This window comes from Callithrix jacchus, chromosome X (assembly GCF_049354715.1).
Source record: "Callithrix jacchus isolate 240 chromosome X, calJac240_pri, whole genome shotgun sequence".
NCBI lineage: Eukaryota > Metazoa > Chordata > Mammalia > Primates > Cebidae > Callithrix > Callithrix jacchus.
Window position 1 is genome coordinate 131,847,899 of NC_133524.1, and position 16,535 is coordinate 131,864,433.

Consider the following 16,535-nt stretch of genomic DNA (forward strand, 5'->3'; position numbering starts at 1 on the left):
CCTTGCCGGAGGAGCTGCGGCTGCACTTCCCAAAATGGCAGAGAAGTTGTGGCGCCTCCCCACTGCTGGAACTTTCTAGAAACTTGCTCTCTGGGAGTTATGGGAAGTGTGCCCCGGATGCCTGTGAGTGATGCTCATTGGGAGGCGTCCCACCAGAAGCACCAATCTGGTAAGGCTCAAGGGAGGCAGAAGGCAGGGAAGCTGCCGGCCACCGCGGGCCCCGCCCCAGCCGAACACTGGGAGCCTGTTGGGGGGGCCAGAGTCCCGAAGTGAAGCCTCGTGCACTGCGAGACCGCCGGCGCCAACCGGAAGAACCGGGAAGCGTGGCGTCCCCGCCCTTCGCTAACTCTAACCCTCTTTACGCGCAGCCTTCGGTATCGGCAGTACGGCGGACATAGGCAGAGGAACGCGGAACCTCACACAGCGGAATCAAAGGGTGAATTTGGAGCTGACGGGCAAAAACATCTTATAATATGTTTGTCTGGCTTTGATATCAGGGTAATATTGGCCTCATAGAATGAAGTAGTGTTCCTTCCTCTTTTATTCTTTTGAAATCCTTTGCTAAGTATTGGTATTACTTCTTCCTTAAATGTTTGATAGAATTTACATGCGAAACCACCTCGGCTTGCCTTCCATTTGTGGGGAGATTTTAAATTACTAATTAAATACCTTTCCATGCTATAGTCCTATTGCAAATTTCTCTTTCTTTTGAGTCAGTAATTTGTTCTCTAGGAATTTCTCTGTTTCACCTGCGTTGTTTAATTTGTTGGCATAAAGGTGTTCATAATGTATGTCTTTAAATTTCTCACTTTCTTTGTGTGTGTGTGCACGTGAGACGGTGTCTCACTCTTTTGCTGAAGATGGAGGGTGGTGGCGCGATCTGGGCTCATAACTACTTCTGCCTTTCTGGATCAAACACTTCTTCTGTCTCGGTCTCCTGGGTAGCTGGGGCTACAGGTGGCATCATATCGCCCGGCTAATTTTTTGTGTTTTAGTAGAGTCAGGGTTTCACCATGTTGGCCAGGCTGGTCTCAAACTCCTGACCTCAGGTGATCCGCTGGTCTCGGCTCCCCAAAGTGCTGGGATTACGGGAGTGAGCCACCGCGCCTGGCCCCTTTTAATTTCTGTAAGGTCAGTATTCATAACACCCTTTTCATTCTTGATTTTGGTAATCTGTGTAGTCCTTTCTTTTATTCTTGGTCAGTCAAGCTGAAAGATAAGTTAGTTTTTTTTTTTTTCCAACTATTCTGTGAACCAATTTTTTATTTCATTGATTTTTATTTCACTGATTTTCTTTAATTTTCATCATTCCCCTCTTTCTGCTTGCTAGTATGAAATACATCAGTTTAAAACTTCAGGAATAACAAATGGTTTGTTTCATAAAGGAGGATTTGAAACCTTAAACATATAGAAATGCTTATGATATTGCCAAGTAGTAGTCATTTTCGACCAGTTAACCAGAAGGAAATTTGGTATGCTGAAACCAGACAAGTTTTTTGTACCAGGTTTTATTAATTTTGAAAAGCAAAGCACACTGCCATGTGTGTACCTACGCAACTGTCTTGCATGCTCTGCTCATGTACCCCAAAACCTATAATCCAATAAAAAATTAAAAAAAAAATAATAAAACAATAAGAACATGAAAAAAAAAAGAAAAGAAAAAAAAAAAAAGAAAATATAAATCTAGTTGGTAAGAAGGTGTTTTTTGCATGAGAAGTTTGTTTTTTTAATATTTAGACTTCTCATTTTCACTTAATCCCCCAAATTTATTTTTTTAAAGCTTCGAAGTATGTATCAACCAGCACATTCACTATCCTCTTTGTGCTTTATCTCTGATAATCCTTATAAGAGCACCATGAGTTAGGTACTGTTTTATGCCCATTTTACGGAAATAGAATCTTAGGGTGCACATTTAAGTAGCTCTTTCAGGTTTAACCAGTTGGAAAGTGACAAAATCTAGGTATGTCAGATTCCAGAGATTGCACACACAAATACTATATCACACTGCTTACTGCTGTGAGTTTGGCAGAGAATTCCTTGTTTATATGGAAATCACAAAACTGATAATATCCAGGATAATTGGCAGCAGTTTATAAACCCTCTTTACCGCTAATTTGGTGATTTTGTGTGGGGTCACCTGTCCACTAATCTAATCGGATCTTAGGCTGGTCACACTTCTGAATTTGCACACCAAGTTTGTGTGTAAGGGTACTTCTCCAGGGGAAAATATCTGTAGATTTCATCAAATTTTCCAAAGAGGGTTAGGCCCGCTACTCAGCGTTCCCTGGAAGGTAAGAGAATGCCATGTAGCCTACACCCTTCTCCACCTGAACAACTTCATACAGTTGGCTATGGCTTTACAAATGATGGGCAGGTAGGACAACTAGGAAAGTGTATGTGCTCATTAATACATACTTCTCCTTTAAGCCTGAAAAGATGAACTTGTGGAATTACAAAAATTGGCATTCTAAATATTTAAGTATTACTATTTAGAATTATAGATCTTTTAGTCGGGATGGTGGCATAAGGAAGGTCATTCTGTTCTCAAACTAAGCTGGAGGCATAAGGGATTTGTTTAACCTAGTGGTGTGAACCTACAGGAAGTCGTGATGGTAGCGTGAGTCATCACTTAGATAAAGTGAGATTTAGAGATCACAGAACACGATATAGATTCTAGATATGAGATTCTAAACTCTGTTTGCTACCAAGGCACCCATTGCTAAAACAGTCTGTGATCATGTGCTCTCAGGAGGATCATATATTTCAGCTATATAGTGCCAATTTATGTGCCAGTTATGTTCCAGGTATAAATGAAAGTGTTCTAGTAACACACATAGATAATTATCAGACATATCTGCAGATGCCGGTTTCTCCACTTCAGACGAGTCAGCCAACTCCACCTGGAAAACGTCACACTGTTGGCTCTGTGCTTACAAATGATGGCCAGGTAAGATAACTTTCTATTTCTGCCCTAATTGTGACATTCTTAGTATAAGTATTTTCTCAGTGGAAAGATGAATATAAACTATATGTGTTAATTCTCTTGATTTAAAAGATAAGAATATGACACAGGAATTCTCATGTGAACATAAAATGGGAACTTTTTGGTCCAAGAGTAGATTCATTGGACTAGGAGCTGATGTTTTTAATGATCACATTTAATGCTCATAATTGTTCTGCAGATGTGTATTACTATCTCGCCTTTAATGAGAAATCAAGGCTGACAGCGGTCAAATGTCTTGCCCTACGTGACACATGGTAGGACACAGAGCCAGGGTTCGAATGCATATCTTTCTGACTCCAGAGTCTATATTCTCTCCCACTCCTCAATTAATTAGACTCTTCCCTAATTTTCCGTGCCTTTATCTTCGCTTTCTTAAGGAAAGAGATAAGAATCACACCTCACTCATAGGGATTGGCCAAGGATTGAGTTAATACATGCAAAGCATTTAGAACAGTACCTGGAGGGTAGTAAATGTTCAGTAAAAATATCTTCACACATTCTCAGCTCCTCTTTCATAGGATGTGAAAATGCTTTGGAAAATTTTAAAATCAAAATTATATATTATATACGTTCTATATATTACATGGTATATATACATATATTATATGTATTTCTTGAAATATATGCTGATACTCTTTCCTATTTAATGCGGGAGCATATTCGTTATTACTTCACCTATTATTTTAAGTTCTGGGGTACATGTGCAGGATATGGAGGTTTGTTACATAGGTAAATGTGTGGCACGGTGGTTTGCTGCACCTGTCAATCAATCACCTTGGTATTAAGCCCAGCATCCATTAGCTATTCTTCCTGATGTACTCTCTCCCCCCAGCCCTCCCCCAGAAAGACCCAGCGTTGTTGCCCTACCTGATGTGTCTGTGTGTTCTCATCATTCAGCTCCCACTTAAAAGTGAGAACACGCACTGTTTGGTTTTCTTTCTCTGCATTAGTTTGTTGAGGATAATGGCTTCCAGCTCCGTCAATGTTTCCGCAAAGGACATGATCTCATTCCGTTTTATGGCCGCATAGTGTTCCCTGGTGTATGTGTACTACATTTTCTTGATCCAGTCTATCATTGATGGCCATTTGGGTTGATTCCACATCTTTGCTATGGTAAATAGTGCTGCAATGAATATACGTGTGCATATATCTTTATAATGGAATGATATCTATTTCCTTGGGTGTATACCCAGTATAACTTGATTGGTGAATCAAGTTATATTTCTGCCTCTATATCTTTTGGGAATCACCACACTGTCTTCCACATGGTTGAAGTAATTTACATTCCCACCAACAGTGTAAAAGTGTTCCTTTTTCTCCGCAACCTTGTCAGCATCTGTAGTTTTTGACGTTTTAATAATCGCCATTCTGACTAGTGTGCGATGGTATCTTATTATGGTTTTGATTTGCATTTCTCTAATGATCAGTGATGTTGAGCTTTTCTTCATATGTTTGTTGGCCGCATGAATATCTTCTTTTGAGAAGTGTCTGTTCACGTCCTTTGCCTACTTTTTAATGGGGTTGTTTAGTTTTCTTTTGTAAATGTGTTTAAGTTTCTTGCAGACTCTGGATATTAGACCTTTGTCAGATAGACAGATTGCAGAAGTTTTCTCCCATTCTGTAGGTTGTCTGTTCACTCTGATCATTGTTCATTTTGCTCTGCAGAAGGCTTTTAGTTTCATTAGATCCCATTTGTCAGATTTTTATTTTGTTGCCATGGCTTTTGGCATTTCTGTCATGAAATCTTTGGCCGAACTTATGTCCTGAATAATATTGCCTTGATTTTCTTATAGGGTTTTTATAGTTTTGGATGTTACATTTAAGTATTTAATCCATCTTCCGTTAATTTTTGTATAAGTTGTAAGGAAGGGGCCCAGTTTCAATTTTTGTATATGGCTAGCCAATTCTCCCAGTATCATTAATTAAATAGGGAATCCTGTCTCCATTGCTTATTTTTGTCAGGTTTGTCAAGATCAGATGTTTATCATTGTGTGATCTTACTTCCAAGTTCTCTAATCTGGTCCATTGGTCCATGTATCTGTTTTTCTACCAGTACCATGCCGTCTTGGTTACTGTTGCCCCACGGTATAGTTTGAAGTTAGGTAGCATGATGCCTCCAGCTTTCTCCCTTTTGCTTAGGATTGTCTTGGCGATTGTGGCTTTTTTGGGGGGATCCATATGAAATTTAAAAGAGTTTCTTCTACTTCTGTGAAGAATGTCCATGATAGTTTAATGGGAATAGCACTGAATCTCTCAATTACTTTGGGCAGTATGGCCATTTTCACGATATTCATTCTTCCTATCCGTGAGTATGGAGTGTTTTTCCATTTGTTTGTGTCCTCTTGGATTTCTTTGAGCAGTGGTTTGAAGTTCTCTCTGAGGAAGTCCTTCACTTCCCTTGTTAGCTGTATTCATAAGTATTTTATTCTTTTTGTAGCAATTGTGAATGGGAGTTCATTCATGATTTGGCTCTCTGCTTGCCTGTTTTTGGTATATAGGGATGCTAGCAATTTTTGCGCATGGATTTTATATCATGAGAGTTTGCTGAAGTTGCTTATCATCTTCAGAAACTTTTGGACTGAGATGATAGTATTTTCTATATATGGGGCCATGTCATCTGCAAAGAAAGATAACTTCATGTCCTCTTTCCCTATTTGAATACCCTTTCTTTCTTTCTCTTGCCTGATTGCCCTGGCCAGAACGTCTGATACTATGTTGGACAGGACTGGTGAGGGAGGGCATCCTTGTCTTGTGCAAGTTTCAAGAGGAATGCTTCCAGCTTTTTCCCATTCGATATGATATTGGCTGTAAGTTTGTCATATATGGGTCTTACTGTTTGGAGATGTGTGCATTCAATACCTGGTTTCTTGGGAGCTATTTTTTTTTTTTGAGATGGAGTTTCACTCTTGGTACCCAGGTTGGAGTGCAATGGCGCAATCTCGGCTCACTGCAACCTCCGCCTCCTGGGTTCAGGCAATTCTCCTGCCTCAGCCTCCCGAGTAGCTGGGATTACAGGCACGCGCCACCATGCCCAGCTAATTTTTTGTATTTTTAGTAGAGACGGGGTTTCACCATGTTGAGCAGGATGGTCTCGATCTATTAACCTCATGATCCACCCGCCTCGGCCTCCCAAAGTGCTAGGATTACAGGCTTGAGCCACCGCGCCCGGCCCGAGAGCTTTTAATATAATGGGATGTTGAATTTTATCAAAGGCCTTTTCTGCATCCATTGAGATAATCATGTGGTTTTTGCCTTTAGTTCTATTTATGTGATGAATTACATTTATTGATTTACCTATTCTGAACTGACCTTGAGTCCTGGCAATGAAGCCAACTTGTTCATGGTAGATAAGTTTTTTGATGTGCTGCTCGATTCAGTTGGCCAGTATTTTATTAAGGATATTTGCGTCATTGCTCATCAGGAACACCAGCCTGAAGTGTTTGTTGTTGCTGTATCGCTGCCAGATTTTGGTATCCGGATGATGCTGGTCTCCTAAAATGTAGTAGGAGTCCCTCCTTTTCAATTTTTTTATATAGTTTCAGTAGAAATAGTGCCAAATAGTACTTTTTAAGTAGGCAGGAGCATATTCTCGGGTTATCTTTTGATGGCAGGACCTTTTAGTTAACCTAGTATATCCTTCAATTTCATGTTTTATTTACCACCAATATTTCAAAGCACCTCCTGCCCCTACCTGGCTCCAAAATGAACATATTTGAGTCTCCATAAGGTTGGAGGTGGGAAAATTTACCTTTTCAATCGATGCTACCTTTCACTGTCTACATATATTATCTAATATAGTATTAATCAGTATTTGTTAATAAGTAACTTTCAACAACTAAAAAATAAAAAACGGTATTTGCTTTTTTTTGTCCCCTAACAAGGGCTGAGAGACAATTATGTGTACTACATTAGAGAGATAAGCATGTTTCTTGCCTTGGTTGATGAAAGCCACTCATTCCCCAATCACTCTGATTAATCATGACCGTACCATGTTTGACTTTGCATAACACCTTGTATTTTGCCTTCGCTTGTTTCACTGAAACTACATTAGAGTTGGCTTGCCTTTTCTGCGAGCATCGTGTGTGATGATGAATCTTTGACCTTTGGCTAAAACTTAATGATATAAATGCATGGCTGTGTATGCATATGAAGACTGTGACTTTGCAGTGGTTGTATTTGTCTTTAATGGAATATGTTCACTGATGTTTTTCAGCAAATGAGGAGTGACAAAGTAAATCAGGCTGCAAGAAGGCATCGAAGGAAACGGAGTCGTTCCAGAAAATCCAAGAGACGCTATTATTCTACGACAAGGCAGGGTACGTCCCGGTGGTTACACCAACAGGAAGCTGAGGGGGAATCCAATCTTTGGGCTTCAATCGTGTCAAAGGACATTTGTGGCCTTGTCCTTGAAGGATGAACAGATATGAGCACATTTGCAAGTGGAAGTGCAAGGTTCTAATTAGGTGCAACAATTTGCAGTTGCTGCAAGCGTGAGATGAACAAAGCAGGTTCCTGAGGCAGAAGGAGGTGGTGGGCACAACAAGAGGACAGGTCTGCTCACTTTCCACCTGTCCACACACTCCTCTCTAACCCAGTGCAGTATGGCTTCTTCTTAGTCTACTCCAATGAAAATATTGCCATCAAGGTCGCCATGTTTGCTGCACTTTGACATCAATTCCTCAGCAGCATGTGACACAGTTGTTTACGCCCTCCTGCACGGAAAACTTCTTGGGTCCCCAGACACCTGGATTTCTTACTCTGTTACTAAGGGCTCATTTTCCTTCTCGTTTTTTGTTTTTCTCCTCTTCCTTCCTACCTCTAAATATTTCAGGGCACCAAAACTTGATCCTAGCCTCTCTTCTCTTCAATATACTATCTCCATAGGTGATGTCATGCTGTCTTAGAATTTTAAATGATTCACACTACAAGAACTGTCACCATTAAACTTCTAGGCTACGACTTGCTCCTGAAATCCAAACTCATAAACAACTACACGTGTTGTATCTCTACAGGGTGTCTAATAGGCATCTACATTTCAACCAGCTCTGCAAGTTCAAATTTCTGACCTCCCTCTCTACAAAAATACTTTACTCACAGCCTTCACTGTTTCAGTTAAAGACACTGTCCATTAGGTGAAACATCCACAAAGGTGTAACAAGCAGCTGTTCACAGGTATGGGGGATTCAGAAGTCCTGGTTTTAGAGTTTTCAGCTGTCCACGGTACAAATAATCCCACCATGGCCTAGTTCAAGCTGTCGACATAAGGTCACTGAACCAGAATCAGGAAGAGTTGGCAGCATTCCGCTCCCATAGTCGGTTGCCTAACCCCTCCTGCACATCCCTGGTATACTTTTACTTAGTAGGTCACCCCAAAATACTTAAAGTCACTTATGATTTCTCTTATGATTCTTTTATTATTCTCTCATTTCCAATCTCTTATCAAGTTCAGCAGTCAATGCCCAGTATAAACTCTGCATCCCACCATTTCCCTCTATCCCTCCAGTGCACACTGCCGTGACCGCTGACCAAGGTAGTACAACATCTTCTTGGCTGTCTTTCTAATCTTCCCTCATCTGTAGCATACTCTCTAACCATGTGGCTAGAAAATTATGTCAGCAAGCCATTTCCTTCCTAAAACCCCATCCTCAACTCTCCCTCTCCTAACAATGGTCCCATCCATTTCCTCCTGGCTCTCTTTGCCTCTGTCTAACACCCTGTAGTGCCCGGTCCATTCCCACTCCAGCCCATACCCTTGGTCTCACCGCAATCTGGAACTCTCCCTCTGCCTCTGCACAGGAGGCTCTGCTTTTTCCTCCAAGCCCTGTCCAATGGCACTTCTTCAGATGGCTCTGCCCAAGGAGCCAGAGCCCCTGAGGCTCCCTCTGCTGCTGTCTCCCTCAGGCCTGTGGACTACTTCCCCGACACCAGCCCAATGCTGCTTGTTTCATTTGCTCATTGTGTATGTCCTGTCCGACTGCCCCGTAGTGATATGAGTCCCACAAAGGCAGGGACCGTTGCTCTCTGTCCTCTTTACTGCTGATCCCCAGCTCCTGGCATGCCGCCTGCCACAGACAATGAATAAATGAAACAGGTGACAGACCTGGAGTAAAAGGAATGTTACTTTTACAGACGAAAGGGGAGGATCTGTAGAATCACGTAAAAACTAGGGATGTGTGACGATGGAGTGGACATAAGAGTGTTCAACTCCAATAGCCACCTCTATTTTCTCAGATTATATGAGGTAGAAAGGAGGCAAGTTAACAAGGCCTCACTTAGTCTGGCTTTCCCGCTGCACACAGCATGGCATGTATAGGTGAACTATAAAAGCGATATCAAATGAGAATTGTAAAGGGCAGCAAGATGATACAAAATGATGATTGCAAGAAATCTGTGAATGTTTATTCTACTGTCGTACTTACTACATACCATCGTTATGCCAAGAGATACATACGTAGTTTTATTGTGTAATCTGACCTGATATGTGTTTCAATGTGGTAAGTCCTTCTGTCTCACCGGGATGATGGGACAAAACACACCTATCTTGCAACTGAGCCTCTTCAGTTGGTTTCCAGGTGCTAGCGTCACTCACAATGTCTGTGAAGAAAAGGTTAAAAATGGCCAACCAACACCCGATAATGTCTTTCCAACTGTTCCATCAGCGCTTATTAATATTACAGCAGCTGGTATTTCATCCCTGGGTTTCGGCGATCAGTGTAAGTTTGTTCACTTGTTGTACTGTCCTATTTGGTTTCCGTATACATTCATGGCGTCATGAGGGAAGATGGTAATTTTGTTGTATTATCTTTTCTGGCCTCAATTTTAGGGTTCTGAAATTGCTAACTGGTATGTCCTCCTCCTTTATGAGATAATTTCCTAGATACTGAGCATCCCAGGGGTATGCCTGTGCAGTTGATGTAATGCACATAACACACAGCTCAACCACTTCATTTGGTTTCCAGATGCTGCGGTGACTCACAACGTCCATGAAGAGAAGATGAATAACGGCCAACCAGCACCTCATACCGTCTTTTCAACTGCTCCACCAGGTCTTGGTAATTTGGCAGCCCCTAGAATTTCATCCACGAGGACCAGAGATCTGTGTATGTCTGCTTCTTTATTGTACTATCCTACCTGATTTCCATAAGCAGGCATATTTTCATGAACGGTAGAAGGTGGTTTTGTTTCATATTCTTTCCTAGCCTCCATTTGGGGGATATCACATGGCCACCTGGCATATTCTCTCCTGATTTTTTAGATAATTTTCTAGAAACTGAGCATCAGAGGGATATTCCTGTGGGGTTGACATAATGCACTTACTTCAGAGCTCAACCTCTTCACTTGGTTTCCACCTACTACCGTCAGTCACAATATCCGTGAAGAAAGGATGGAAAATGGTCAACTGCAACCAGATAGTGTCTTGTCAAATGCTCGGTCACAGCAGTTTTATATGACAGGAGCTGGTATTCTAGTGATGAGTACCAGAGATGTGTGTATGTTTGTTTATTAGATGTAGTATCCTACTACGATTCCATATGCATGCGCAATATGATGAAGAGAAGAAGGTGGTTTTGGGGAATTATCTTTCCCGACCTCAATTTGATGGAACTCGAATCATATGATGTCTGCTCCTGCTTTATCAGATAATTTCCTAGAAAGATCAGAGGGATATACCAGTGAGGTTGTCATAATGCACTTACCTCACAGCTCAACCTCTTTGTTTGGTTTTCAGATGCTACTGTCACTCAAAATGTCCATGAACAGAAGATGGAAAATGGCCAACCCCAAACTGATAAAGTCTTGTTAACTGTTCCACTATGCCTTGGTCATATGACTGCAGCTGGTATTCCATCCATGAGTATCAGGGATCTGTGTATGTCTTTTAATTAGTAGTACTGAATAGTTGGTTTCCCTAACATGCATATGTTCATGAATGGTAGAAGTCGGTTTTGTTGTATTTTCTTTCCTACTCTCAATTTGAGGGGTCTCAGATGGCCGCATATCATCCGTCCATCCGTCCTTCCTCCCTCCCTCCCTCCCTCCCTCCCTCCCTTCCTTCCTTCCTCCCGTTATCTCTCTTTTTTTCTTTCTCTCTCTCTCTTTTTTTTCTTTTTTCTTTCAAAACTGATTCTCACTCTCTCGCCCAGGCTGGAGTGCAGTGATGCTATCTCGGTCGCTGCAATCTCCACCTCCCGGGTTCAAGTGATTCTCCTGCCTCAGCCTCCTGAGTAGCTGGGATAACAGGCATGCACCACCACGCCCAGCTAATATTTGTATTTTTAGTAGAGACAGGGTTTCACCGTGTCGGCCAGGATGGTCTTGGTCTCGGACCTCGAGATCCACCCGCCTCAGCCTTCCAAAGTGCTGGGATTACAGACGTGAGCCACCGTGCCCAGCCATATCCTATCCTGTTTCTTAGATAATTTCGTAGAAACTCAGCATAAGAGGGATACACCTGTGGGACTGACATAATGCATTTACATCACAGCTCAACCTTTTCCTTTGGGTTCCAGATTCAACTGTTACTCAGAATGTCTATGAAAAGAAGATAAAAAAGGAACAAATGGCCCCTGATAGATCCCTGTCAACCGTTATAGAAGGGCTTATAAATTTCACAGGGGCTGGTATTCCACCCCTGAGTACTGGGGATCAGCATATGTTTGTTTACTAGTTATACTGTCCTACTGGGTTTCCGTATGCATGCAGTGACATGCAGGGAAGACGGTGGCTTTGTTTTATTATTGTTTCTGGTCTGAATTTCTGGCGTCTCATTTTCCACCTGATATTTCCTGCTTTATGGGTTAATTTAATAGAAACTGACCACCAGAGGGATATACCTGTGGGGTTGACATAATGCACTTTCCTCAGAGCTTGAACTCTTCATTTGGTTTCCAGATGCTACCATCACTCACAATATCAATGAAGAGAGAATGAAAAATGGCCAGCCCCAACCTGGTAACGTCTTGTCAACTGATTCCACAGGGCTTTGTAATATGGTATCAACTGCTATTCCGGCCATGAGTCCCAGAGATCGCTATATGTCCGCTTATAAGTTGTACTGTCCTACTTGCTTTTCATATGCATGCGTAGTGCCTTCTGAAGGGAAGCAGGTGGTTTTGTTGTATTATATTTTCTGAACTAAATCTGAGGGGCCCCAGATATATACACCACCTTATATATCCTCCTGCTTTATGAAATAATTTCATGGAAAGTGCGCATCAGAGGGATATACTTATGGTTTGGCCTAATGCACTTACCTCACAGCTCAACCTCTTCCTTTGATTTCCAGACGCTACCATCACTCACAGCGTCCATGAACAGAAGATGGAATATGTCCAACCAGCACCTGACAACGTGTTGTTGACACTTCAGCCAGGACTTATTAATATGGCAGGTGCTGGTATTTCATCCATGAGTACCAGGGATCTGGGTAAGTTTGTTTGTTAGTATTACTGTCTTACTTGGTTTCCATATGCATGTATAGTGTCAAAAAAGGTAGGAGGTGGTTGTGTTATACTATGTTTCCAGGCCTCAATTTCAGGGGTGTCAGATGGCAACCTGGTATATCCTCTGGTTTATGAGATAATTTCCTAGAAACTGAGCACAGATATACCTGTGGAGTTACCATAACACACTTACTCACAGCTCTTCATTTGGTTTCCAGATGCTACTGAAACTTATAATGTCCTTAAGGAGAAGATGGAAAAGGGCGAACCTCAACATGGCAACATCTCATCAATTGCTCCAATAGGACTTACTAATGTCGCAGGAGCTGCTATTCCAGCCATGAGTACTGATGGTCTGTGTATGTTCACTTTTTAGTTGGATTTTCCTACTTTGTTTCCATATGCATGTATATTGTCAGGAAGGGGAGATGGAGATCTTGTTGTATTATCTTTCTTGATATCAGTTTGAGGGGTCCCAGATGCCACTCTTGTCATCTTGATTTGTGCAAAAATTTCTCAGGAGCTGAACATCAGAGGGATATACCTGTGGGGGCGACATAATGCACCTACTCCTATCTTGACCTCTTCATTTGTTTTCCAGATGCCACCGTCAGTCACAATGTCCATGAACAGAGGATGGAAAATGCCCAACCGCAACAGGATAACGTCTGGCCAAATATTCTAGCATGGTTTAGTAATATGGCAGGAGGTGGTATTCCAGCAATGAGTACCAGGGATCTGTGTATGTTCATTTTTTACTTGTACTGTCCTCCTTGGTTTCCATATGCAGGCATAGTGCCATGAAGGGAAGAAGGTTGTTTTGTGAATTGTCTTCCTTGGCCTCAATTTGAGGAGCCGCAGATCATCATTTGATGTGTTCTTTTGCTTTATGGGATAATTTCCTAGAAACTGATCATCAGTGGGATATACCGGTGGCATTGACGTAATTCACTTACTTCAAGCTCAAAATCTTCCTTTGGTTTCCAGATGGTACCATCTCTCACAATGTACATGAAGAGAAGATGGAAAATGGCCCATCCCAAACTGGTAATCTCATGTCACCTGTTACACCACTGCTTGGTCATATGGTAGCAGCTGCTCTTCCATGCATGAGTACCAGGGATCTGTGTATGTCTCTTAATTAGTTGTAGTGTCATCACTGGTTTCCATATGATTGCATATTTCATGAAAGGTAGAAGGTGGTTTTATAGCATATACTTTCCTGGGATCAATTGGAGGGTTCTCACAGGGCCACCTGGCATATCCTCCCCTGCTTTATTAGATAATTTCCTAGAAACTGAGCGTCAGAGAGATAGACCTATAGGGCTGATATAATGCATTTAGCTCACAGCTCAACCTCTTCATTTGGTTTTCAGATGCTACCAGCATTCAAAATGTCTGCAAAGAGAAGATGGAAAATAACCAACCAACACCTAATAATATCTTGTCAACTGTTCTTCAAGGACTTCCTTATTTGGCAACAGCTGGTCTCCCAGCCATGAGCATGAGGGATCGGTGTATGTTTGCTTATTCATTTGGACTATCCTGCCTGGTTTTCATAGGCATGCCTAGTGTCCTGAATGGGAGAGGGTGATTTTGTTGTATTGTCTTTCGTGAGCTGCATTTGAGTGTTCTCAGATCGCCACCTGGCATATCCTCTCTGGCTTTCTGAAATAGTTTTCTATAAAGTGAGTATCAGGAGGATATACCTGTGGGTTAACATAATGCACGTAACTCAGAACTGAACCCCTTCATTTAATTTCCAGATGGTATGATCTCTCACAATGTCTGTGAGAAGATTAAAAATGCCCAAGCAGTACCCGATAAAACCTTCCCAGCTAGTTCCCCAGCACTTATTAATATGGCAGCAGCTGTTGTGTCATCCATGAGCAACAGAGATCAGTGTACCTGTGTGCAATTGGTTTACTATACTACTAGGTTTCCATATGCGTGCATAGTGTCATGAGGGAAGAATGTAGTTTTGTTGTACTATCTTTCCTGGCCTGAATCTTAAGTTTCTCAGAGTGCTACTTGGTATGTCCCACTTCTTTATGAGATAGTTTCCTGGATACTGAGCATCAGAGGGGTATGCTGTGGTTGACATAATGCACTTACCTCACAGCCCAGCCTTTTTTGTTGGTTTCCAGATGCTGCAGTCACTCACAATGTCCGTGAAGCGAAGATAAATAACGGCCAACGACTACCTGACAACGTCTTGTCAGCTGCTCCACCAGGTCTTGGTAATATGGCAGCAGCTGGAATTTCATCCACGTGGAACACAGGTCTGTGTAGGTCTCCTGTTTGTCTTACCGTCCTACTTGATTTCCCTAAGGAGGCATAGATCCATGAATGCTACAAGTTAATTTTATTGTATACACTTTCCTAGCATCAATTTGAGGGGTATCAGATAGTCACAGGGCATATCCAACCCTGCTGTCTTTGATAATTTCCTAGAAACTGAGGATCAGACGGATATACCTCTGGGGTTGACATAATATACTTACCTTACAGCTCAACCTCTTCATTTGGTTTTCAGATGCTACCATCACTCAAAATGCCCGCAAAGAGAAGATGGAAAATAACCAACCAACACCTAATAACGTCTTGTCAACTGTTCTCCAAGGTCTTCCTTATTTGGCAACAGCTGGTCTCCCAGCCATGAGCACCAGGGATCAGTGTATGTTTGCTTATTCATTTGGACTATCCTACTTGGTTTTCATAGGGATGCCTAGTGTCCTGAACGGGAGAAGGTGATTTTGTTGTATTATATTCTGTGAGCTGCATTTGAATGTTCTCAGATAGCCATCTGGCATATCCTCTTCAGCTTTATGAAATCGTTTTCTACAAACTGAGTATCAGGGGGATATGACTGTAGAGTTGACCTAGTACACATAACTCAAAACCGAAACTCCTGATTTCATTTCCAGATTCTAACATCACTCACAATGTCCATGAGGAGAAGATTAAAAATGCACAAACAGCACCCAATAATGTTTTCTCAGCAATTCCACCAGCACATATTAATATGGCAGCAGCGGGTGTTTCGTCCATGAGTACCAGGGATCAGTGTAAGTTAGCTCCCTTGGCGTACTGTCCTACTTGATTTCTATATGCATGTGTAGTGTCATGAGGGAAGAATACAGTGTTGTTGTACTATCTTTACTGGCCTCAACTTTACAGTTCTCAGACTGCTCCTTGGTATGTCCTTCTTTATGAGTTGATTTCCTCGATACTGAATATCAGAGGCGTATGCCTGTGCGGTTGACATAATGCATGAAACACACAGCTCAACCACTTCATTTGGTTTCCAGATGCTGCGATCACTCACAACGTCTATGAAGCAAAGATAAATAATGGCCAACTAGCACCTGATAGCATATTGTCAACTGCTCCACCAGGGCTTGGTAATTTGGCAGCAGCTGGAATTTCATCCACGAAGACCAGAGATCTATGTATGTCTGCTTCTTAGTTGGACCGTCCTACTGGGATTCCCTAAGGAGGCATTGTTTGATGAATGCTACAAGTTAATTTTGTTGGATATAGTTTCCTAGCATCAATTTGAGGGTTATCAGAGAGCCACGTGGCATATCCTACCCTGGTTTCTTTGATAATTTCCTAGAAACTGAGGATCAGAGGGATATAACTCTGGGGTTGACATAATGTACTTACCTTACAGCTCAACCTCTTCATTTGGTTTTCAGATGCTACCGTCACTCAAAATGTCCGCAAAGAGAAGATGGAAAATAACCAACCAACACTTAATAACGTCTTGTCAACTGTTCTCCAAGGACTTCCTTATTTGGCAACAGGTGGTCTCCCAGCCATGAGCACCAGGGATCAGTGTATGTTTGCTTATTCATTCGGACTATCCTACTTGGTTTTCATAGGCATGCCTAGTGTCCTGAACGGGAGAAGGTGATTTTATTGTATTATCTTCAGTGAGCTGCATTTGAGTGCTCTCAGATCGCCATCTGGCATATCCTCTTCCGCTTTTTGAAATCGTTTTCTAGAAACTGAGTATCAGGAGGATATACCTGTAGAGTTGACATAGTACACATAACGCAAGACTGAACCTCCTGATTTCATTT

General features: G+C 41.9%; 1 protein-coding gene across 1 annotated transcript; it reads left to right on the top strand.

Annotated features, from left to right (window-relative positions):
* The first annotated feature begins 354 nt into the window (after window positions 1–354).
* On the top strand, window positions 355–16,400 carry LOC128930852 (uncharacterized). Its single transcript, XM_078363046.1, has 17 exons — window positions 355–498; window positions 2,861–2,947; window positions 7,218–7,320; window positions 9,964–10,104; window positions 10,734–10,874; window positions 11,897–11,956; window positions 12,291–12,431; window positions 12,666–12,806; window positions 13,049–13,189; window positions 13,435–13,494; window positions 13,824–13,964; window positions 14,595–14,735; window positions 14,984–15,124; window positions 15,375–15,515; window positions 15,759–15,899; window positions 16,149–16,289; window positions 16,387–16,400. Exons 2-17 carry the CDS (start codon window positions 2,861–2,863, stop codon window positions 16,398–16,400), a joined length of 1,875 nt encoding a protein of 624 aa, XP_078219172.1. The 5' UTR covers window positions 355–498.
* The last annotated feature ends 135 nt before the right edge of the window (window positions 16,401–16,535 follow it).